General features: G+C 62.1%; 8 protein-coding genes across 8 annotated transcripts; 5 read left to right on the top strand and 3 right to left on the bottom strand.

Moving 5' to 3' along the window:
• Positions 1-84: 84 nt before the first annotated feature.
• Positions 85-1088, top strand: RHTO_02237 (zinc finger, MYND-type protein; the record flags this gene model as incomplete). The annotated part of the gene is made up of 3 exons (XM_016415914.1): positions 85-204; positions 264-527; positions 582-1088. The coding sequence occupies 3 exons, from the start codon at positions 85-87 to the stop codon at positions 1086-1088; spliced, it is 891 nt and encodes a 296-aa protein (XP_016272062.1).
• A 482-nt stretch (positions 1089-1570) lies between these two features.
• On the top strand, positions 1571-5904 carry RHTO_02236 (cytoskeleton assembly control protein Sla1; the record flags this gene model as incomplete). Its single annotated transcript, XM_016415913.1, has 9 exons — positions 1571-1692; positions 1893-2178; positions 2238-2300; positions 2358-2404; positions 2488-2512; positions 2568-2651; positions 2705-5237; positions 5294-5838; positions 5899-5904. 9 exons carry the CDS (start codon positions 1571-1573, stop codon positions 5902-5904), a joined length of 3711 nt encoding a protein of 1236 aa, XP_016272068.1.
• Positions 5905-6119: 215 nt separating this feature from the next.
• Positions 6120-9800, bottom strand: RHTO_02235 (SNF3 family helicase/atpase; the record flags this gene model as incomplete). The annotated part of the gene is made up of 17 exons (XM_016415912.1): positions 6120-6331; positions 6394-6588; positions 6651-6799; positions 6860-6962; positions 7022-7178; positions 7237-7424; positions 7488-7777; positions 7835-7894; positions 7954-8192; positions 8249-8312; positions 8377-8473; positions 8530-8744; positions 8802-8944; positions 9011-9283; positions 9350-9385; positions 9451-9513; positions 9594-9800. 17 exons carry the CDS (start codon positions 9798-9800, stop codon positions 6120-6122), a joined length of 2691 nt encoding a protein of 896 aa, XP_016272114.1.
• Positions 9801-9927: 127 nt separating this feature from the next.
• Positions 9928-10749, top strand: RHTO_02234 (transmembrane protein 97, predicted; the record flags this gene model as incomplete). Its single annotated transcript, XM_016415911.1, has 6 exons — positions 9928-9962; positions 10021-10061; positions 10120-10176; positions 10246-10313; positions 10378-10447; positions 10514-10749. 6 exons carry the CDS (start codon positions 9928-9930, stop codon positions 10747-10749), a joined length of 507 nt encoding a protein of 168 aa, XP_016272030.1.
• A 159-nt stretch (positions 10750-10908) lies between these two features.
• Positions 10909-11827, bottom strand: RHTO_02233 (zinc finger, MYND-type protein; the record flags this gene model as incomplete). Its single annotated transcript, XM_016415910.1, has 3 exons — positions 10909-11361; positions 11423-11632; positions 11708-11827. 3 exons carry the CDS (start codon positions 11825-11827, stop codon positions 10909-10911), a joined length of 783 nt encoding a protein of 260 aa, XP_016272181.1.
• Positions 11828-12131: 304 nt separating this feature from the next.
• RHTO_02232 (60S acidic ribosomal protein p0) lies at positions 12132-13213 on the bottom strand (the record flags this gene model as incomplete). The annotated part of the gene is made up of 3 exons (XM_016415909.1): positions 12132-12176; positions 12236-13065; positions 13147-13213. 3 exons carry the CDS (start codon positions 13211-13213, stop codon positions 12132-12134), a joined length of 942 nt encoding a protein of 313 aa, XP_016272088.1.
• Positions 13214-14807: 1594 nt separating this feature from the next.
• On the top strand, positions 14808-18498 carry RHTO_02231 (histidine kinase; the record flags this gene model as incomplete). The annotated part of the gene is made up of 5 exons (XM_016415908.1): positions 14808-15437; positions 15504-15859; positions 15931-16252; positions 16316-18224; positions 18284-18498. 5 exons carry the CDS (start codon positions 14808-14810, stop codon positions 18496-18498), a joined length of 3432 nt encoding a protein of 1143 aa, XP_016272050.1.
• A 678-nt stretch (positions 18499-19176) lies between these two features.
• Positions 19177-20129, top strand: RHTO_02230 (zinc finger, MYND-type domain containing protein; the record flags this gene model as incomplete). Its single annotated transcript, XM_016415907.1, has 3 exons — positions 19177-19299; positions 19365-19568; positions 19626-20129. 3 exons carry the CDS (start codon positions 19177-19179, stop codon positions 20127-20129), a joined length of 831 nt encoding a protein of 276 aa, XP_016272026.1.
• Between the last annotated feature and the right edge of the window lie 878 nt (positions 20130-21007).

Below are 21007 nucleotides of genomic sequence, written 5' to 3'. Positions count from 1 at the left end.
GCCTCGCAATCTCTTCATCAGTTCTCGCTCGCCTCGACCGCTCACCCGCCAGTCTCAGCCCCTGCGCCAGCTTCCTAACCAGCCATGTCGACTGAGGAACCTTCAAAGTGCTGCGTCTGCGGTGTGCCGACCACGAAGCGTTGCCAGGCGTGCGCAAAGAGCGGCATCGACCTCTTCTTCTGCTCGCCGGAACACCAGAAGCTCGTGCGTCCATCCTTTACCGTTGTTGATCGCGTCGAGTTGACCATTTTTGCGTCGCGCAGGTCTGGAAGCATCACAAGGAGGTCTGCGGACCGAACGCTCACCCGTTTCGCTTTCCGCCTCTCTCGCAAGACGAGGTCGACGAGCTCCTCGCGCTCGAGAATCAGCCAGTGACACCTGACGACGCAGAGGATGTGTCTGTTCTCATTGAACGCTTCCCCAAGGTCCCGGCCGAGGCATTTGCAAGGTTTGAAGCAGGCAGCCGTCAGTCGAGATTGGGACAAATGTACGAGGTGGCCTGGAGTTTGCCGGCTGGCTCCTTCAGCGTACGTACCGCACACTGTTTCAGTACTTCGCCAGCTGACGAGCGAACCCTGCAGGCTTTCGTCCGTTCCCTCGCCAAGCACGTTCCCGAGGAGGAGTACGCTGCCATCTTAGCGTTGCGCGAGCTTCTCAGAGGGCATAGGGCGCGCCGGTACGACAGTTCGCTCAGAGGATGTCCGTACAATCAGCTCTGGACGATCTTCACCCGCTTTGACAGCATGCCTCTCGTCACAACGGCGTCGAGCCGTCCGCCAGGCTTCGACCGCAGCCTCGGGGCGCATTGGCTACAACTGTCACAGTATCGCCATCAGGCTGTCGTGCTGGTGTCCCTTGCGCTCACGAGGCAATCTCGCGGCCCCGCCGCCGTGCCTACTCGATTCGTCCGCGCCGCGTTCGAACAAGCCTTCGCCTGCCTCGACGAGCTCAAGCCGTTCGATAACGCAGCGCATGCTGTAGAAATCCTTTGTTCGGTCTCGGAGATCCTGAACAGTGCGGGGTTACAACAGCTGGGCGTCTACCGCGACCAAGCGGGCAAACTCGTGTGCACCTGCGTTTGCGCCTGAACAAGCGGCCTCTTCGCACGCCTGGCGACAAGGACCTCGGCACTCTTAGCTGTGCAATGTCGAGCATCTTCACCAGACTTGAGCGAGGCTTTCGAGACGTCTACGGCGGCAACCGAGCGAGACTTGAGCGGGAGAGGCGCAGAGGCGCTCTTGTTTCCCCGGCAACAGCACATGGCGCTCTGCGAATGAGGACAGCGTCTTCACAGTGTGTCAATGGATGCATTCACGTAGACTGCAAGCCCTTCCAGCGAGGTTGACGCACCGCGAGGTCGTTGTCGTTGTCGCTGGCAGAGAGCGGGTCGGCGTTGACCAAGTCGCTGGCACTCGCTGTCGAGCGCTCTTAAGGCTCGTGCTGCTCTGTGCTACACTCGAGAACACTCCTACAACGCTCTACATCCACCCGCAACTCGTCCCGTCCTCTCTCGCCTCGCCCATCCCCCCACTCGCTCACCGACCCCCTCACTCGAACCCGCGCAACTCGCATGGCGCAGCCGACATACGCCGGGCTCGCGCGCGTAGAGTTCGAGTACGAGGCGCAGACAGAGGACGAGCTCACCGTCCAGGAGGACCAGGTCGTCTGGGTGCTCGAGGACGATGACCATGAGTGCGTCGCTGTTCGCCGCCTCGCGGGGTCTTTCGAGGGCGCCGGGCACCTTAGACAATGGCCAATATGGCGTTTGGCCCGTTAGCGAGCCAAGCGGCCGCGTAATTGCCTGCCGACGTGATCTCGCCCTCCAACGCACCCGCCCTCTCCCCGCTTCGGACGACACAAGCTGACGAGCCAGGACTCTTCCGCTCACGCAGCTGGCACAAAGTCAAGGTCAAAGTTCCCGATCCCTCGACCGCCTCTCCCCCCGGCCTCGTTCCAGCCTCCTACCTCGCCCCCGTCCCCGCTCTCCGAACAACAACAGCCCTGTACGACTACGCGCCCGCTCGAGACGAGTCTACGGGAGAGCTAGAGAATGATGAGGAGATGGAGATTGCGGAGGGAGAGGAGTTGGAGGTCTTGGAGGAAGAGAGCGAGTGGGTGCTTTGTCGCAAGACGGGCGGGACGAAAGGCGTCGGATATGTGCCGGCGACCTATATCGATGTGAGTCAGTCTGCTGTGAGCTCTTCAGAGGCAGGCGCTGACCTAGACGCGACGCACAGGGCGGTGCGGGTGCAGAAGAAGCTGCTGCGGCAGTCGATGCTCCCGAAGAAGAGGCTCACGAAGTGCGCTGTTCCTTCTGGCTTCGGCGGGATTCTCGCTGATGACGACGATCTTTGTAGGACTACGCACAAGTGCACGAGGAGCCCGAGGAGGAGGAAGATCACTCGTACGCTGCGCCTGCAGCTACGGCTGCTGCTGTCGGGGGGCCGCCGCTGGACTCGGCGCTGTTGCGGCTTCGCACACGGCAAGCGAGATCAAGACCTGGAGCGTGACGGTACGCTGTCTGCGCTCGCTGGCATGCGCATTGACTGACGGACCTTTGTGTGCAGATGCTCGACGCAAAGAAGAAGAAAAAGAAGGGCACGCTCGGCGTTGGAAACGGCGCGCTTTTCTTTGCGAGCGAGAGCGACAAGGTGCGCTGCAACTGCCTCCGTCCTGATTTTGGCTGACGAAGAACGCCGCGCAGACTCCCGTCCAGCAATACCCGCTCTCGTCTCTCGCCGACATTGCAAGCGAAAAGTCGAAGCACCTCCACCTCTCCTTCCCCTCTGCACCCGACGGCGAGCCACTCCACTTCGTGATTGGCGACAAGTCGACCTTTGACGACATCGTCGCCAAGATCGAGTCGGACCGAGGCGGACCTGCTACGAACGGCGCTTCTTCCTCTATCCCGCCTCCGCCTCCTCTTCCCGGCACGAATGGCTCTGCTGCGCCTCCGCCACCACCACCGCCTCCGCCTCCTCCTGGTCCTGCCGCCGCTTCTTCCTACATCCCGCCTCCTCCGCCCATCCGCAGCACCCCCTCGACTTCCTCGGCCCTCCCTCCTCCTCCAATCCGAAGCGCAGCCACGCCTTCCCCCGCCCCTCCTGCCGCACCTCCCGCTCCCGCCGCGCAGAAAGGCAACGCTCTCGCACTCTACGACTTCGAGTCGCAGGGCGACGACGAGCTCTCCCTTGCCGAGGGGGAGCGCGTCGAGTACATTCCTGGCGGAAGCGACGATGCCGAGTGGGCGAAAGTGCGCCGAGTAGACGGAAGCGGCGAGGAGGGAGTCGTCCCGGCGAGCTATATCGAGATCGACGAGGGTGTCGACATGAACGCTTCCGCCCTACCTCCTGTCCCTGCTGCTCCGGCGATGCTCTCGCCTGTTACGACCGCTCCGCCTGTCCCCACTCCTCCACCACCTCCGCCTGCACCGCCTGCGCCCGCCGCGAACGTCTTGCGACCTCCGCCTATCCGGTCTGTCGCCGCTGCAAACGCAGAGTCTCGCCGCTCTGTCCCGCAGGGCGACGAGGACGCCGAAGACGAAGCAGCGCTTCGCGCGCAGCTCGAGGCAGACGCAAAGGCGCAGCGCGACCGTGAGCGACGGGCGGAGAAGGAGCGTCGAGCGGAGCGCGAGAGGCGCGATCGGATGAAGAGCCAGCCGCGCGCTTCGCCCATTCCTGTCCCGAACACGCGGGACGAAGTCGATTCCGACTCGGGCGCTGCGCCGCCTCCTCTCGCTTCACGTCCACCAAAGGAGAAGAAGCGCGAGGTGCGCAAGCCTAATGCGGCCAAGACGCGAATCTGGAAGGATCGCACGGGCCAATTCAAGGTCGAGGCGGAGTTTCTCGGGCTCAACGCGAACAAGATTCGCTTGCACAAGCTCAATGGCGTCATTATCGAGGTTCCGGTTGAGAAGATGAGCCTCGAGGATGTCGCGTACATCAAGCAGGTCCAGTCGGGCGGTAGTAGCTCGTCGAGGCGCGACCGGGAGAGGGAGCGCGAGGGCAGCAGTGACCGCCGCGAGCGGGACAGGGACCGCGACGGCCGGTCTCGCTCGTCGCGCACGGACGCCGTCAAGTCGGTCGTGACCGTCTCGAAGCCTCGTCGATCCGACTTCGACTGGTTCGACTTCTTCCTCCAAGCCGGCTGCGACGTCGATCACTGCACGCGGTACGCCCGCAACGCCGAGAACGAGGGGATCGACGAGACGCTCATCCCGGACTTTGAGGAGTCGAACCTGCGCGGGTTGGGCATGAAGGAGGGCGACGTCATCCGCGTCAAGCGGTTCATCAAGGAGAAGTACGCCAAGCCGCCGCCTACGCCCGACAAGGATGCACCTTCGTCCTCGCTCTCGCCCGCCGCAGCCCTGAGTGCGTCTGATCGCGATGCACAGATCGCTGCCGACCACGCGCTCGCCCAAAAGCTCGCACGAGGCGAGCCGATCCCGCCTGCGCCTCAGCTGTTCAGCTCGGGTCCGGAGGGAACGCTCAAGCCCCGTCGAGGAAGGCGCAACACGGCTGCGAGCAACACCTCCGTCAACTCGGGCGCGTTGACTGCAGCCGCCTCGGAGCTCGAGAAGAATCGCACGACTTCGCCCGCGACTACTCCATCCGCCTCAACTCAGCGACCGACTTCCCCTGTCGAGAGCCGGAAGCGGTCGAGCTCGACGGTCCCCGTCCACGGCGGTTTCCCCGTCCACGGCGGTTTCGACGACGATGCGTGGGAAGTCAAGCCGTCTAGCAAGCCGGCAGCGTCTGCACCCTCGCCTGCTCCCGCCGCGCCTTCTCCTCCGCCTGCACCGACGCCGCCTCCCGCTCCGCCGGCGCCCGCCCCAGCCACGTCGCCTGCCCCAGCACCTGCGAAGCCTGCCGAGCCGCCTCGCACCGACTCGAACGCTGGCCTGACTTACAACGACGGCTTGCTCGCTCAGCTCGGCATTGGCGCGACCGGCATCTCTTCCCGCCCCTCGTCTACCCCCGCCCAAGTCGCCCAGCCGACTGGCTCATCGTCGTCGTTTATCACGCCACAAGCGACCGGCTTCAACCCGAACGCGCCACGCGGTCCCATCGCACCTGTTCCGGCGAACCAGGGTCTCCTCGCCCCCCTTCAGCCGATGCGGACGGGCATGCCTGCCGCTCAGGCTCTTCAGGCGCAGAACACGGGCTTCTTCCCTGGCGCCACCACGATTGGCGTCATGCCCATGTCGACAGGCTTCTCGGGCATGCCGATGATCAGCCGTGAGTACAGCTTCCATCCCGCTCAAGCTATCAGAGCTGACTAATTTCGCCCCCAGAGCCGACCGGGTTCTCGAGCATGACCGCACCGATGTCGATGCAGCCAACCGGCTTCGCCCCTCAAGCGACGGGCTTTGCCTCGCAGCCGACCGGTTTCAGCTCGCAGCCTACCGGCTTCATGCAGTCGCAGCCGTCAGGCTTCATGCAGCCTCAACCGACCGGCTTCGGAGGCGGCGGGTCCGTCTTCAACCAGCCTCAGCAGCCGCAACAGCCTCAGCAGCCGATCCAGTTCAACCCGATGCCGCCTTCGTCGTCCTCGCAGTCTTCGGCGAACACGGTCGCGTCGACCGGCGCAACGCACAACGCACCGACCAACGTCTTTGCGTCAATGAAGGACGGCACGTTCGCCAAGGGCTCGACGCACCTGCCGCCGCAGGACTCGACTCGCTACGACGCGCTGCGGCCAGGCATGCTGCAGGCTCAGCCGACCGGCTTCATGCAGCAGCCGCAGCAGCAGATTGGAATGGGCATGGGCATGGGCGGCATGATGCCGCAGATGACTGGCTTCATGCCTCAGCAGCGGCCGCAGTACGGCTACCAGCCTGTGCGTCCGCTTTCCGACCACGCTTACCACGCATGCACGCTGACTCGCACTCGCTCGCAGTACTAGGCAGAGCAGCCGGGCCCTTCCCTTCCTCAACAGTATTGCAGCCGTATCCCCCTTCTCTCGTTGTAACGCGGACCTTCTGAATGAGCTCAGCAGATGCGGGTTTCAAGCGCGCGCGAGAGGGTATCCAAGCAAGCCGGTACGAAGGGTAGACAACAAGGTTGAATATAGGTTCTATGATAAGCTAGGCGGCCAAGCGGCATCCAAGCGAGTGCGCCTCACTGCGCCTCGTCAGTCTCGTCCTCGTCTTCCTCGTCCGTCGTCGTCGCCGTTGTCGGGTCGGTAACGTCGCCGAGCACGCCGCCAAGCACATTTTCCTGCTGGATCGTTTCCTCCTCGATCGTCTCGACAACCTCGAACGCGGCTTGCTTGCCCGACGTCTGTTTCGAGGACTCGATGCTCGTCATGGCCTTCTCCGAGCGGTCGAGAACTGTGGAAACGAGGCGTCGGTCACGTAGCCCCGCAAATAGGCGAGGGAAGGGGACGACTTACGCGCCTCCAGCTGCTCGTCTGTGAGAACCTCATCACCCTCGTCAAGCGAGACCAACTCGCCCTCCGCCTCAAGGAGCTTCTGCGCCAGCGTCTTGATCGCCTCGTTCTTCGCTTGACCCTTACCGGGCTTCTTGCCCTTGACTTCGTTGATGAAGTTGCTCGCAGCGGACGCGCCATCGCCAGCCAACGCAGCCTCTGCAAGGGAGCGAAAGGTGAGAGGCAGTTCAAACGTTGGAAGGGGGGAAACCGTGACGAACCGTTACCGAGAACGACCCGCTCGAGCTTCCTCTTTCGCGTGGCACTTGCGAGGAGAGTCTGCTCGATCGAGTTGGCCGAGGCCAAGCGGAAGACGAGGACAGGTTTGGTCTGGCCAATGCGGTGAGCGCGGTCCATCGCCTGCAAGTCGCTGTATCCGGCGGAATGTTAGCATGCCGACGAGGACCGCTTCAACAGGCGAGCAACGTACTTCTGCGGGTTCCAGTCCGAGTCGAAGATGATGACCGTGTCGGCGCCGACCAGGTTGATGCCAACACCGCCGGCTTTAGTCGAGACGAGGAAGATGTTGGTCGCTGATCGAGCGCACGAAAGTCAGCCTGCGAAACGTGGACGGAACGAACCGTGGACGAACAGTCATCGGTGCACTCGGCCGCGTTGAACTCCCGGATCTCGTCCTGGTCCGCCTTGTACTCGGCTTGGCCGTCGAGGCGGAACCGCTTCAAGCCGCGCAGCTCGATGTAGTCGTCGAGCAAGTCGAGCATCTTGACGAACTGCGAGAAGATGATAACCTGCGCACGTGGGCTGCTGTCAGCAAACTGGGCTGAACGGGAAGAGCTGAAGACGCACCTTGTGGCCACGCTCGAGCAGTGCGGGAAGAAGACGGTCGAGGAGCATCATCTTGCCCGACAGCTTGACGATGAGCTCGGGGTCGTCGTTCGGCATGCGCGTGTCCTGCTTGAGTAGCGGGTGGTTCGCAATTTGGCGCAGGTTCGTCATCATCGAGTTGAACTTGGTGTGCTTCGCGCGGAGATCGACTGCGGATGGCAGCGTCAAGTCAGTCACAAAACGAGCGAGAGGGTTATTGGACGCATACGCACACTCGCGCTGGCCCGCAACCTGCAGCTTCGCAACCTGTTTCTCCCTCGCCCGCTGCTCCTCCGCTTCCACCTCCTCAGCCAACTGCTGCTCGAACTCGTCGTCGTCCATGCTCTCGTGCATCTCTTCCTTGTACGACCGCGACTCGCGCTTACGGGTACGACGGCCCTTCTCGTTGAGGAGAGCGGGGTTAATGATGTCGGCATCGCGGCTTCCGCGGCCCTTGGCCGAACGAGGCGTCGACTCGCGCGAGTTGTCAGTCGTGCCGGCGAGGTAGGCGCGGAGCTGGCCTCTACAAGTTACGCACAAGGTGAGCCGTGAAGGCGGAACGGGAAAAGAGGTCACGCACTCGAGCGCCGCTTCGGTCATCTCCTTCTGCAGCTTCGTCATCCTGGCCGTCAAGACGTACCTGCGCGATTGAACAGCGTCAGCTATGAGTTCGTTCCAACTAGAGACTGGCGGACTCACTCCTTCTTGAGCGGCAGATCCTTGATCACGTCCTTCTTGCAGCGCCGCAACATGTACGGCGAGAGGATCTCGTGTAGCTGGGCGACGAGGAGCTGTACCTCTTCCTGCTCCGAGATGCGGTGGCCTTCCTCGCTGACGACGGCCGAGAAGTCGAACTGCTGCTCGAAAAGCTCGCGGTCGTTGAAGATCTGGGGAAGAATGAAGGAGAGGAGGGCGTAGAGTTCCGTGAGGTTGTTTTGCTGCGAGCGTAAGGGATCAGCAGCTTGCTCCGCTCGTTGAAGCGGAATGAACGGACGAGAGGCGTGCCGGTAAGGAGGAGGCGGAAGTCGCCACGAAGGAACTTGAGCGAGTTGAGCGTCCTGTGAGTCACTCTCGTCAGCAGGAGAGACATGATGGGCGAGAAGCGGGGAAAGCTGAGCTCACTTTCCCGACAGGTTCTTCGCCTTATGGGCCTCATCGCAAACGATCAAGCTGTACGTCAACTGCCAGAGCCAGTCGATATCCCTCCGCAGGATTTCGTCTGCAAAATCCGTCAGTTTTCGTCTGGACACAAGAGTCGAGCTCGAAGGAACGCACAGGTAACGAGGATAATCGGGTATGGCTTGGTCCTGTTCGGGTTGCTCCGAGGCCACTTCGCAACTTCTTTCGCGGCGGCGGGGGGGCCCAGCTGCGCCAGGGCGTCTGCTTCGGCACGAGGCGTCCGCGTACCTTTAAGTCCGAGCTCCTCGCGCAGTTCGGCACGCTTGTGCTTGTCGCCGGCGTAGACCATGACAGGCAGCGAACGTGCCCAGCTGTTTCCGCAGGTTCAGCTTAGTCTCGATACATGCGGAGGGTAAGTTCGTACGCACCGCTTGAGCTCCTCCGCCCAGTTCTGCTGGACGGCCTTGGGAAGGACCACAATTGCGGGCTGCTTCGCGCCGAATACAGAGTAGATGAACGCGAGGAGCGTGATGGACTGCAGCGTCTTGCCGGTGCCCATCTCGTCGGCGAGCTGCGAGTACAAGCCGTCAGCGCATCGGCGAACGAGTGGATCAAAGTGGAGAGGAAGACAACGCACGATGGCGCCGTGGGTCGCAAACATGTACCGGCCGTAGAGCCAATTGAACCCCTCGACTTGGTAGTCTTTGAGCTTCGCTTTGATCGCAGCGGGAACGGGCACCTCGAACGGCAGTTCCTTCTTTGCCGCTTCCTCCTCCTGCTTGCTCTTCTTCTTCTTGCTCTTCCTCGAAGCTGGGGACGCGTTGGCCTTGCGCTTCTTGCTGCCGGACGCGGGGTCGTCGTACTCCGCCTCAGCCGCCCGCTTCTCCGCAAGCCAGGCATTGCGTTTACGCTGTGAAGAGAGGGAGACCCATCAGCGGAAGTGCATGCGCGCCAATCGCGGGCTCTTCGTACGCACCTGGAACTCCTCAAGCTTCTGCGTGTAGATCTTGGCCTGTCGTGCGCGAAGGAGGCGCGTTAGCGGGTCAACAGAGGGATGTCAACGGAAGAGAAGCGTACCTTCTTGATGACATTCTTGAAGGCTTCCTTGAGCGTCACAGGCTTGTTTTCCGGTGCGCGAGGCTGTGTACGACACGTCTGTCAGCTTCGCTTCGAACGATGCGACATCTCGCCGGCGACCGATTCGAGCGAAAGTGGCGTACAGGCTCGACGATTTCGACATCGGTCGACTCTTCCGCCCGCTCGTCCACCTTCATAGGTTCCTTGTCGGCCCTGGGCGTGCCGATCGAGGTAGCTGGAGTCGAGGTTGTGGCGTGAGGGCCTTCATCATCCGTGTCGTCGAGAGTGATGGTGTCGACCCGTTTCACCGGCGCGGCGAGCTTCCTGCGAGCTGGGGAGCGTTTGGGCATGTCTATAAGCGAGTCTGTCTAGCCAGTGAGCCCAACCAAGCTGTGTGAGAGTAGCGAGCGAAGTTGACCTCTGCGTCGAGACGCGACGGCGCCTTGTCCTCGTCCGCACACTCCGACACGGCCAGAGATGCTTTCACAGCGCACGAGGGACTGGATTTACTTGTGAGGGACCCGCTACAGCTCGAACGGAGGCCGCGCTCACTCACCTCGTCCCGCAAAGCGGTTTCTTCGCGATACACCTTCCAGCGACCCTGCTAGTCGGTGCGTGTGGTCTTGCTTGGGTCGTCTAGCCTGCTGCTGACCTGCGGACACCCGGCAGACATCCAGGCGCTGTTCTGTGCCGAAGCGCTCTCGCCGACATGGCTTCGGACGCCCTGTTCGTCCCGTTCCTTTGCTTACCGCCGCTTTCAAGGTTTCCTGACGCTCCTCTTTGATGCTCGTACAGTCCTCTTTGCCTCGAAGGATGACCCCTTGCTCCAGAACGCCAACTCGCCGCTCTTTGCCTGGTTCCAGGTCAGTCGTCCCCTCCTCTTCCCTGCGTTACCCTGTGTTAAAGCTTTTCGTCCGACATGATCAGAGCTTCATCATCCTTGAGATCCTGCTACAAGTGCCCGTCTTCGTGGTGGGCATGCGGGGACTGTGGAAGAGTGCGTCTCGCCTTCCGGCTCCCTCGTCTCTTCCCGCTCGAAGCTCACGTTCGCATCGTCTCGCAGACACGCCTACCATCTACCCGCTCCTGCTACTCTACTCCTCTTCTTCCGCCACGACAACCCTCGCCTGCCTCGCAACGGTCCTCTCGCTCCCTTCGATCCCGCCAGCGCACATGACCAAACTCCTCGCGAGCTACACGCCGTTTTTCCTCGTACCGGCGGTCATGGCGGTAGACATGCTTGGACGGTTATCGGGGCTAGTAAGGCGGGCGGAGAAGGGGAAGGGAAAGGCGGATTGACGCAGGAAGGAATCGGGTCCAGGAAGAACGGCTCGCGTACACGTCTCTCCGTGTCGAGTTCAAGCTGCTTTGTTATACGTGAGAACCTCATTCGAGTCCGTCTTATTTGCACTCAGCGACCAAGCCTACACCGGGACGAAACGTGACTACCGGAGTGAACTAAACGCGAACTGCCTTGAGTTTTCGGAAGATGCGCCCGACCATCTCGGGCGCGTGAAGGGCAGTCTCGGCAGTATACATCACGTCGTCATTGATGGACGCAATCATGGCTTCGAAAGACGTTTTCACCCAAGAGTCTTGAATGTTGGTGGAGGAGTCCTTGAGGCAGGCAAGGGTGTAGAAGATGAGGACATGGTGCGCAAAGCGCACAAGAGAGTTGCGCTCTAGAAGTTCAGCCGCAACAGCTGCGCCCAGCTCGTCAATCCAGTGCGCATAGACCGTGTTTTGCAGGACGGCGACGAAGACCCAGGGACTCCCAGGCCAGCAATCTTGGAATGACTTTCCACGGTGGCTCCCGTACGTCAGCGCGATCATAAGACGTAGGCGATGCAGCCAGTCCTGGCAGCTGGGCTGCGCTGTTCTAGCAGGGTCGCGCAGGGAAGGAAGTATGGCCTGTGCGATAGAGACGTCAGGGCTCCTACTGTAGCATCTCCATGAAAATCTCTGTACTCACGCACTTGAGCTGATCGCGCTCACAGCCCGCAAGCATGTCTTCGAAAAGATTCGCTCGCACACGATAACTCTCGTCTCCGGGCGTAGCGGTCTCCGAGACGCGCCCACGCTCCGCGTAGTCGTCGATGCGCGCGAATTCTGCATCCGTCAGAGGCAGAGCGATGAAGCGAGCCGACTTCTCGCGACAGACAAACTTGTGGTTGTGCCAGACCTGTGAGCGAGTCGAGTCGAGTCGAGGAGGTCAACACCCCAGCCCTCGCGCGTGCTCAAGCGACATCGCACGTACGAGTTTCTGGTGTTCCGGCGAGCAAAAGAAGATACTCGGTCCGCCTGCGTTCGCGCAGCCCGAGCAGCGCGAGGTGGTTGGTCTCCCGCAGACGGCGCAGGAGGAGAGTGGGGAGGGCATCGTAGGCGTGGGTGAGGGTGTGCGTGGGTCGTGCGAGGGTGTAGTAGCGGGATGAGCAAAGGAGCGAGCAGTCTGGGCCAGGAGCGAGGTGAGCAAGTGAGCGGGAGGAGGGAGAGCAGCTGATGAGGCGGAGCGGACGGGCTTGACTCTCGCTGGGGCTTCGAGCACGATGGGATCGCAAGATCGATTGCACTGCAAGCACAGGACAACCGGACTCGCACACGGAAGAAAAAGAAGCAACTCCAGATCCTCCGCCTTCCCCTTCCTTTCTTCCTCGAAAACATTCGACGTTTGACGTTCGCGCTTAGTCGAAGAGACCGAAGCCCATGTCGTCGTCACTCTCCTCCTCCTGCAGGCGGAACGAGGTGGGTCAGTTACCGTTGCGCTAAGATCGCGAGCGTGACGCACCTCTGCCGGGGCCTTCTCCTCGCTAGCCTTCGAGGTGTCGGCGGCGCCACCAGCGGCGGCGACGGGAGCAGCCGCGGCGTACGCGTCGGGGTTGGCCAGACGATCCTTGATGGCCTCGGCCTCGGGGAACGAGACCTCGGTCTCGACGGCGATGGCGAGGAGGTTCTTGTACGAGTTGACGAGCGAGTGGGTGACCGAGGCGAGAGTCGGGTAGTTGAGCGCGAGCGAGATGGCGGCGACGGCGGTGACGCCCGACATGAAGCGCTTGAGGAGCTCGTCGTCCGAGACGTCGAGAACCGACTCGGGGAAGAGCTGTCCGTCCGAGAAGATCTGGATGATCTTCATTCCGTAGGTGAACGGCGAGATGCCGAGCATGTTGAGGAGGGTGGCCTGCGAAGCGTCGACGCGGGCGCCGGCGACGACGAGGTGGACGTCCGAGACGATTTCGATCGTTCCGCGGGCAATCTTGGTCGGGATGTTGAGCGCCTGGAAGAACGAGGTCTTGCCCGGCTCCATTCCCGTGTTGCCGGCCGGGACGTAGATGTCGTTGGGCGCGAACGCTCCAGCCTTGGCCGGGGCGGCGACCTTGTTCGAGACGATGACGTCGCGGATCTCCTTGAGGTCGGCCGAGGTGAAGACGAAGCCGACGTTGCCCTTGACGAGCGGGAGGAAGCGCTCAAAGTCGGGGTGGTCGGCGAGGATGAGGCGGATCGCGCGGCGGACCATCGTGTTCTTGCCCATCAGGATCGTGCCCTTGCCGCGGACAGCCTGCCTGATCTGGTGCATCTGGTTCGAGCCGACATTGTCGACGTTGACCACGAAGATCGAGGCTAACGTGCAGCAATGTCGACCCGTCCCAGAGTCAGCGCCCGCGCACACCCATCACCACGCAGAGTCCGCCAATCACGCACGGTAAGTCTCGATGTAGTCCTTGAGCTTGGCAAAGTAAGCCTGCTTCTCGTCGCGCGAGCGAACCATCTTGGATTCGGAAGTTGTCGAGGGGAGGGTGGAGAGGTTGAGAGGCGGGGTGTTGCAAGTCTACCCTTGAGTCTGACCGGCGCTCAAAGAATTTAAAGACTTGCTGCTGGGTCGCACGCGGGGTCGCGGGTGGTCGCAAGGGCAGGGAGTGGATGGGAGGGGGAGCGAGGCAAAAGTCAGCGAGCGGTTCGAGGAGCTGGCGAGGACGTGCGCGGGCGCGGATGGCACGGGTGCACGTAGGCCAGCTGTGCGAGCGGTCTGGAGTGGCAAGCAAACGCACCAGGAGCTGAGGGTGCGGAGACCTTACAGAGCGAGCAGCTGTGAGCTTGACGGGAGGAGACGAGGGACAGGACAGGGGGGCGCACGGCGCTTCCCAATCTCTTTCTCCTGAGCGGGCTTGTTGTAGAGCACGCTGCATGATTGCATTCTATCCTTGCAACGTCGCAAAGTGTACCGGCGACAGTGTCACGAGCGACAACGTCCTCCTCCTGCCGCCTCCTCGACCACCTCGCTCCGTTCGTCCTTCGTTCTGCGCGCATTCTCCTTCCGTTGCAACGTTGCCCATCCTTCCCTCGCCTCTGCTGCCCCGCTCTGTCTGCGCTCGGAACGACCTCCCGCTTTCGGGCCGTTGCGAGCCTCCCGTTCTGCGGACGGCGGAGTGGTCTCGCTCCCTCGAAAAAGAACCTGCGCAGTCCGTCCAGCGTCGACGACAGCGATTTGACGGCCGTGCGCCGATTGTAAGTGAGCAGGGAGGATCTGCCCGAGGCTGTGAGCTTGTTCGTTCGTCCGCGAGCGAGCGACGAGTGTGCGGAACTCGAGAGAGAATTGGTGCGATCGCGGCCTGGTCGAGGAAGAGTCTGGACCCGAGCATGGGTGCAATGAGCGAGGTCGAGTGTGCGAGTGCGTTCGAGATGGTGAGGATGAGGGTGACCATGGAGTTGGTCTGCTCGTACCCCTCCTCAGCCGCTCTTGAGAGAGAGGAGGAGTGTGATCTGTGTTCGATGCGGGTTGCAGCTCGGAACCTCGGCGCGCGAAACCCGCTCTTTGCCCACGCGAGAGACTCGCGCCGTGCCTCGCTCAGCCCGCACGCAGAGAACTCGACAACGCTCTACATCCTCTCGCTTGCTGCTGCTGCGTGTGTTCTGCTGTGTGTGTGTGTGTGTGTCGGGCCTACCCACTCCGCCCGCCAACTCGCCCGCCGACACCGCGCCAGACCCGCCGCGTCCACGATCAAACAACCCGCCGTCCGCCGTCCTCATCCCTCGCCTCGCCTCGACACGCCCAACTAGCACTCGGGCACACTCGGGACTCGAGCCAGACGGGGCACACAGCGCACCGGACCGGCGAACGAGCGCCCAAGGGGGTTGGACCAAAACCCCGGGGCGAACTGAGTTCCATCAAGTCGCCAACCATCTCAACCTCCTGAACCGAGCCTGCGTGCGAGCCTGTCGACGCCCGTCGCGCTTCCTCATCTCGCCCGACGGCTTAACCGACGCCCTTCCGCCCGCGCGACCCCTCGTCCGCCTCCCTCAACCTCGTCCTCTCCTCTCTCCAACTCCAACTCCGACTTCCGCCCCCGGCCCACCTTTGCACCATGTCCGAAAAGCGCGACTCCCTCGTCCCCGTCTCCTCCGAGAAACCCCCCTCTCCTCAACGTCGCCGCTCCTCCATCCGCTCTCCCTCGCACCCCTCTGCTCCAACCTCCCAGTCCGGCCTGGACGGCGGCGGCATCACGGGCCTCCCTCCTCCAGCAGTTGCCTTCGTCCCACCGGGTACATCCTCCAAGCTCAAAGTCCGCTGGCAAAAGCTCAAACGACGAATTGGGAGCGGATCTGCACCGTCGGAGAGTCTGGGAGACCCGACTGCTACGACCGAGTCGGATAACGGGAGCTCGTTTGGAGCGGCGAATAGTCGACGCGTACCGATTTTTGGACCGAACGGGGAGAGGGACGACGAGGTGCAGGAGGTGGACGAGGTCGTGGTTGAACAGACCAACGACTACGATTGTTGGAAACGGACTACTCTTCCCTCGAATACGGCCAGTCATCGCGGGGGTGCGACGGGAACGGGGACGGGGACGGGCGTAGGGACTGGGCAGGTTGGGACGATGCCGAGTGATGCGAGCAGTTTGAGGCAGACGGCGTATGAGGCCTCGGGACCTTTCGAGGCCGTCTTTGGGTTCGCGAGGTACAGGGTTTGGCCTATCATGACCCGGTTCTTTGCGGTGCGTGCGCGGTTCTCCGCCTCATGCTCGTTCGGTCGAGACTGACACGCGCTCGCTCGGTCGCAGCCAACCTACCACGACCCGTCAGTCGAAGACGCCTACCAGAAAGAGATCTGGTACAACTCGAAAGGCTCCCACATCGTCGGCGCGTGCTACCTCATCTTCAACTGGGTCCTCACCCTCGCTCTCTTCCCCCGGCCCTTTTCGCTCTGGAACAAGATCCAACTGTACGGACTCGGACCGGCGACGACGATCCCGCTTGTCGGACTCGCGGCGTTTGATGTACCGCGCAGGAGGGTCTGGGTTTGGCAGGCGTGCGTGTGGGTGTCGATTTGGATCGCGAGTTTTGCGAACCCGCTCGATATGTACATCTGCGGGTACTACCTCCCGACGGGCAACTGTCACGGAAAGGACTACATGGCGTGCGTCTCGCGGCGTCCCTTCCTTCCTCTCGCGCGCAAGACTCGAGCTGACCTCGACTCGTGCCGCGCAGGACCTTGTACTACGTCACGGCCCTCCCGACCGTTGCGCTCTTCGCCCTCGGCCAAAAGCGCATCTGCGCAATCATCTTCGACCTCGCCTGGCTCATCTTTGTCTCGTCGACGATCCTCCCTCGCCGCGCGTCGTGGGCTCGAAACGTCGTCAACGTCCTCCTCTTCCAGGGATTCATCCTCTTCCTCCATTACTTGAGGGAGATGGGCGAGAGGAGGGTCTATACGATGCGCGCCGAGTTGAAGATCAGCTTCAAGGCGAAGCAGAGGGCGCAGATTAACGAGCGGAAGCAGTTGGATGCCAAGCGGAGGTTCTCGTCTTACGTGCGTTGCGCGGTCCGTTCTTGAGGTTTGAGGGAAACGGAGCTGACGATTTTGCGCGGCCAGATCTTCCACGAAGTCCGCGTCCCGCTCAACACGGCGCTCCTCGCCGTCCAGAACCTGAAAGGCCTCAACGTCTTTGACGACGATTCCGAGCACGCAGTCGAATACAAAGCCCTTGAGGGTTCGCTCGCCATGATGTCGCAAGTGCTGAACGACGTCCTCGACTTTTCGCGCATGGAGCGCGGCGGTTTCTCGTCTGTCGCCCGCCCGTTCTCCCTCCACACGTTGATGAGGAGCATCATCGTCCCCCTGAGGCTCGACTGCGCAGCGAGGGGTCTCTCGCTCGACACGGACCTCGACAAGCGCATCGACGAACTCGCAGTCCAGGCGGCCTACCCGGACGAAGACCCCAAGCTCGTCAAGGAGGGCGAGGGGACCGTCATTGGCGACGAGATGCGCCTGCGACAAATCATCGGCAACCTCGTCTCGAACGCGACAAAGTTCACCACCTCCGGAGGCAGGATCGGGATCAAGACGTCGCTGATTTACCCGCTCGAGGACTACGAGACGCCGCAGAACTTGCCCAGCGCGGCAGAGTTGGCGGGCGAGGCGGACCTTTCGGACGCGACGGAGGCGACTTATTCGCCACGCTTGACGCCGAACCGCCTACACCAGCACGAGGCCAAGACGACGCCTCAGCCGAAGGAGATGCTCGTCGTGCGGTTCGAGATCTCCGATACGGGCGCGGGGATCAAGGCGAGCGACATGGCTGAGAACAGGTTGTTCTCGCCGTATGTCCAGACGGCGTTGGGTCGCGAGCAAGGCGGGAAGGGAACGGGCTTGGGACTGTCGCTCGTCAGGCAGATCGTCATGCTCTCGGGCGGACGACTCGGCGTGCGCTCCAAGTACGGACACGGCAGTACCTTCTGGTGCGAGTTGCCCTTCGCCCTCCCCCAGCCCACGGGCGAGCGCCTCCAGCGCAAATCGAGCCCGACGACCCTCTCCGACAAGTCGCCCGACACGACGCCCGGCAGCGACTCGTCCGTCCACAACGAGTTCCGCTTCGTCAGCTCGCTCCGCAAGCGATCGAGCGACCCGACTCTCGACAGTATCGACGAGGGCTCGCTCGCGCCCGCCCGTCCGCGCGACTTGTCCGTCTCGACGCAGGCATCGACGTTCCGCTACACGTCCTCCGTCAGTCCTTCCGTCCCGCCTTCTCCCGCTCCGATTCCCGACAGCAACAGCCCGACACCGCTCGCTTCATCGCCCAGCACCAGCAGCGCGTCGTTCTCTCCCCCAGTCTTTGGCCAACCTTTCTCCCTCGTCCCGCACCGCCCCGAAAACCGCACGCAGATCTCGTCACAGTCTGCACCTGCAGGCGTCACCCTCGCCCCGCCGCAGATTTCGGCGCCCATCGTCTCGGCCGTCCCGCTCGCCTCTCCCGCTCTCGCCGCGCAGACGCCCTCTCCGCTCGTCCCGAAGAAGCCGGGCACGACCAAGCTCGACTTTGCGGACGGACCGCTCAAGGTCCTCGTTGTTGACGACGATGCCCTCACGCGTCGGCTCATGAGTCGGATGATGATGCGGCTTGGGTGCGAGGTCGAGACGGCGGAAAACGGGCAGATCGCGCTCGACATGATCCTCGCGCCGCCGCCGGCTTCGGCTCGGCACGGGATCGCGGAGGAGGACGAGCGGGAGGACGACGACAAGACGGTCGAGGGGCACTCGCAGCCGCGCTCGGCGGACGTGGACGTCGATGCGGCCGAACGAGGCGAGGCAGCGGGTCCACGCCGCTCGGCGAGGAAGCAGAAAAAGGTCGGCTACGACCCGACGATGGGTATCGACGCTCACCAGCACTACTCGATCGTCTTCCTCGACAACCAGATGCCCGTCTGCTCCGGCGTACAAGTCGTCTCCAAGTTGCGCTCGCTCGGTCGCGATGACCTCGTTGTGGGCGTCACTGCCAATGCTCGTGAGACGCGTCCTTCCTCTCGACGAGTTTGAGCAACACTGACGCCCTCTCGTTCGCAGTCCTGTCCGACCAGGAGCAGTACCTCGAGTCGGGCGCCTCGTCGATCCTCACCAAGCCGGTCAAGGAGGAAGACCTCATCAAGCACCTCCGCATTGCCGACAAGCGCCGCTCGGAGCGCAAGGACCCCGCATTCCGCGCACAACGACAGGCTATAGTCTCGAGCGGCCCGCACTTTCCGCCTATTGAGGCGATGATTCCGGACGACGAAGACTGAGTCGCCTTCGCCGGTTCACCACACTCCTTCACACACACGTCGCCTGTGCATTCGACTTCGACTCTCGTTCCATACTCGCACGCCAGCCTCGCATGACCGCAGCTCCGTAATCGTTCCTTCCGCCCTCGCTCGACGTTTCCGCCTTTCCTCTTCTTCCGCCAACATACACGGGTTTCTTGCATGGGTTTTATCCGCAGCTCTTGACCTCTCTTCGCTCGCCGAGGGTGACGGACGGAGCTCGCGTCTCGTTTGATTTGTCGTCCTTTCGGTCGAGTTCTCTTCGTTCCGGGTCTTCCATATTCGTCGCCTGCATCTTGCATAGTACGTGTCTTATCGCAGCGTTTACACACCATCGGGCTGGCGTCGTGCAGGATGCTGAGCGAGGAGAGGGACTTGTCGTCGTCTGCTGGCCTTCTTAAGCGGAAGAGGCGAGTGCGCTTGACTGTTGTGCGTGCACTACGTCGCTATCGCTGCTTTACTACGCGCCTGCTTTGAACGCCCAAGAACACCTCTCAGCAGCGAGAACAGGCCGACCCCTGTCGAGGCCGCTCAGGCCTGCTTCTCCTCATCCACCTCTTCCTCCCCCATCTCGCTCCCTTCCACATCTCGCTGGGCCTGCCCGCTTGCTCACTCGCGCACGGCCCTAGTTCTCACTGCTCCTCTGCACCGTCGCCCGCCATGTCCGGCCCCCTCCTCCACCGCTGCGCCGTCTGCGGGACGTCGACCGAGAACCGCTGCTCGGGATGCTCAAAGGCGGGAGGACCGACCATCTTCTTCTGCTCGCCGGATCACCAGAAGCTCGTGCGTCAAGCCTACTCGAGCGGCAGGGCGGAAGGGAGCTGATCTCGCCATACTCGTCCCCGCAGGTGTGGCACAACCACAAACGCGTCTGCCGCGACAAGTCGGCTGCTTTCGTTGCGCCGCCTCTTTCCGACGTCGAGTACCAGCACTATCGGCAAGTCGCCGACATCAAGTTCCCGCACGCGAAACCGCCGGAGTTGCGGATGACAATTGCCGAGTCGGTGGAAAAAGCTTTGGCAGACAGGAAGCTACCAAAGGATTTTGAGCGGGTGAGCTATCACTGTTCACCGCCACACAAGCCGCGATGCTGAGTCTCTTTCGCGCAGTTCGTGGCGATCTCGCGCACCGCCGAAGACCTCGCAGACTCGTGGAAGCAGATGCTCCTGGCACGCATCCGTGCTGACACCGCTTTCCTCATGACTGATCCAACGGGAGGTGTGTTGAAGGCCCCTTTTGTGGGAAGCAGCACGCCTTGGGAGTTTGTCGCAGCGTTCGCAGACCTCGTCCTCCTCTACCACCCGGAGCTTTCGCCGATTGCGAACCAGCTCGTCCGCTTCAAGCATCACACCTTGATCCTCCACACTCTCCTCAGCCTCAGGCTCGCCAGCTCGTCAAGGGAAATCCCGGACGACTGGATCCTGCGATCGTTCGAGAACGTGGTCGAGGCGCTCAACGATGACATCAAGTACCAGCATATGAGTGACATCCACCGGTTCAGCAAGATGACCGATCTCCTCAGCGAGCCCGTCAAGCGCATTGTCGACTTCGAGACGGACCAAGGCTTCTTCCCCGGCATGGGCATCCTCGAGCTGACTTGCTACCCCAAGTAGGCGCTCTTTTCCTCCTTTACGTCGCAGACAGCGTACCATAGCCTGCAACGAGCACGCCTTTGATCCCTCTCGCGAAAGCAAGTGAAAGAAGTGCAGTCGACTTCGCAGGGAGAAACGCGAGTCGCTCAGACGCTGGCTGCGTCACTCTGGGCGAGAGCATATGCGTCGAGATTGCCGTAAGCTCTCAGATGAAGCGTTTGTCGAACGGTGACAGTTGCTTCACTTCATTCGACCCTCGTCCTTCCTCGCTGTCCTCCCCCTCCCACACTCTCGCTCGCCCGCGGGCTCGCGGACCGCTTGTAGCTACTCACATCTTGTCTTCGAGGCGGACGAGCTTGCTATGAGCGTCTACGCATCGGTGGCGGCAGGGCGCGATGCGTGCGCGATCTGCGAAAAGTCGACGAACGCTCGAGAGGCCAGGCGCGCGACGGATAGACTGCTGAAAAGTATCGTTACAAGTCACTGACGGAGCAAAAATCATCCGTTCCCCTCGAACTGCAGACTCAAGATTTGGTCTGCTGCTTGACGAACTCGGCGTCCGCGATAGCCTGCTCCTTGCCCTGTCCCTCGAGCAGCGTTTGGCCCATTGCGATCTCGTGTTTCTGCGGAGCAAGAGGTGGGAAGAGTTGGCGAAGGATTGAGGTGCGGCGAGAGCGGGCGAGTAAGGGCGAGTAAGGGCGAGGAGAGGGAAAAGTGATGTGTAGTGAGGGCGAGGAAGTAAAAGAGCGAGGAGGAGAGGGGAGAAGGGGATTAGGAGTGGTCAGTCCTGCGCATTTCAACGCAAGCCGAGACGCGGAGGAAGCGACGCACCTTTCCGGTGGTCATGCCCGCGAACTTCTTGGCGTAGCCCGCCACCTGCTCCTTGAACGACGGCCCAG

The sequence above is a fragment of the Rhodotorula toruloides genome, assembly GCF_000320785.1.
Source record: "Rhodotorula toruloides NP11 unplaced genomic scaffold Scaffold17, whole genome shotgun sequence".
NCBI lineage: Eukaryota > Fungi > Basidiomycota > Microbotryomycetes > Sporidiobolales > Sporidiobolaceae > Rhodotorula > Rhodotorula toruloides.
The sequence above is the reverse complement of the archived record's forward strand: the minus strand, read 5'-3'. Positions and strand labels throughout refer to the sequence as shown.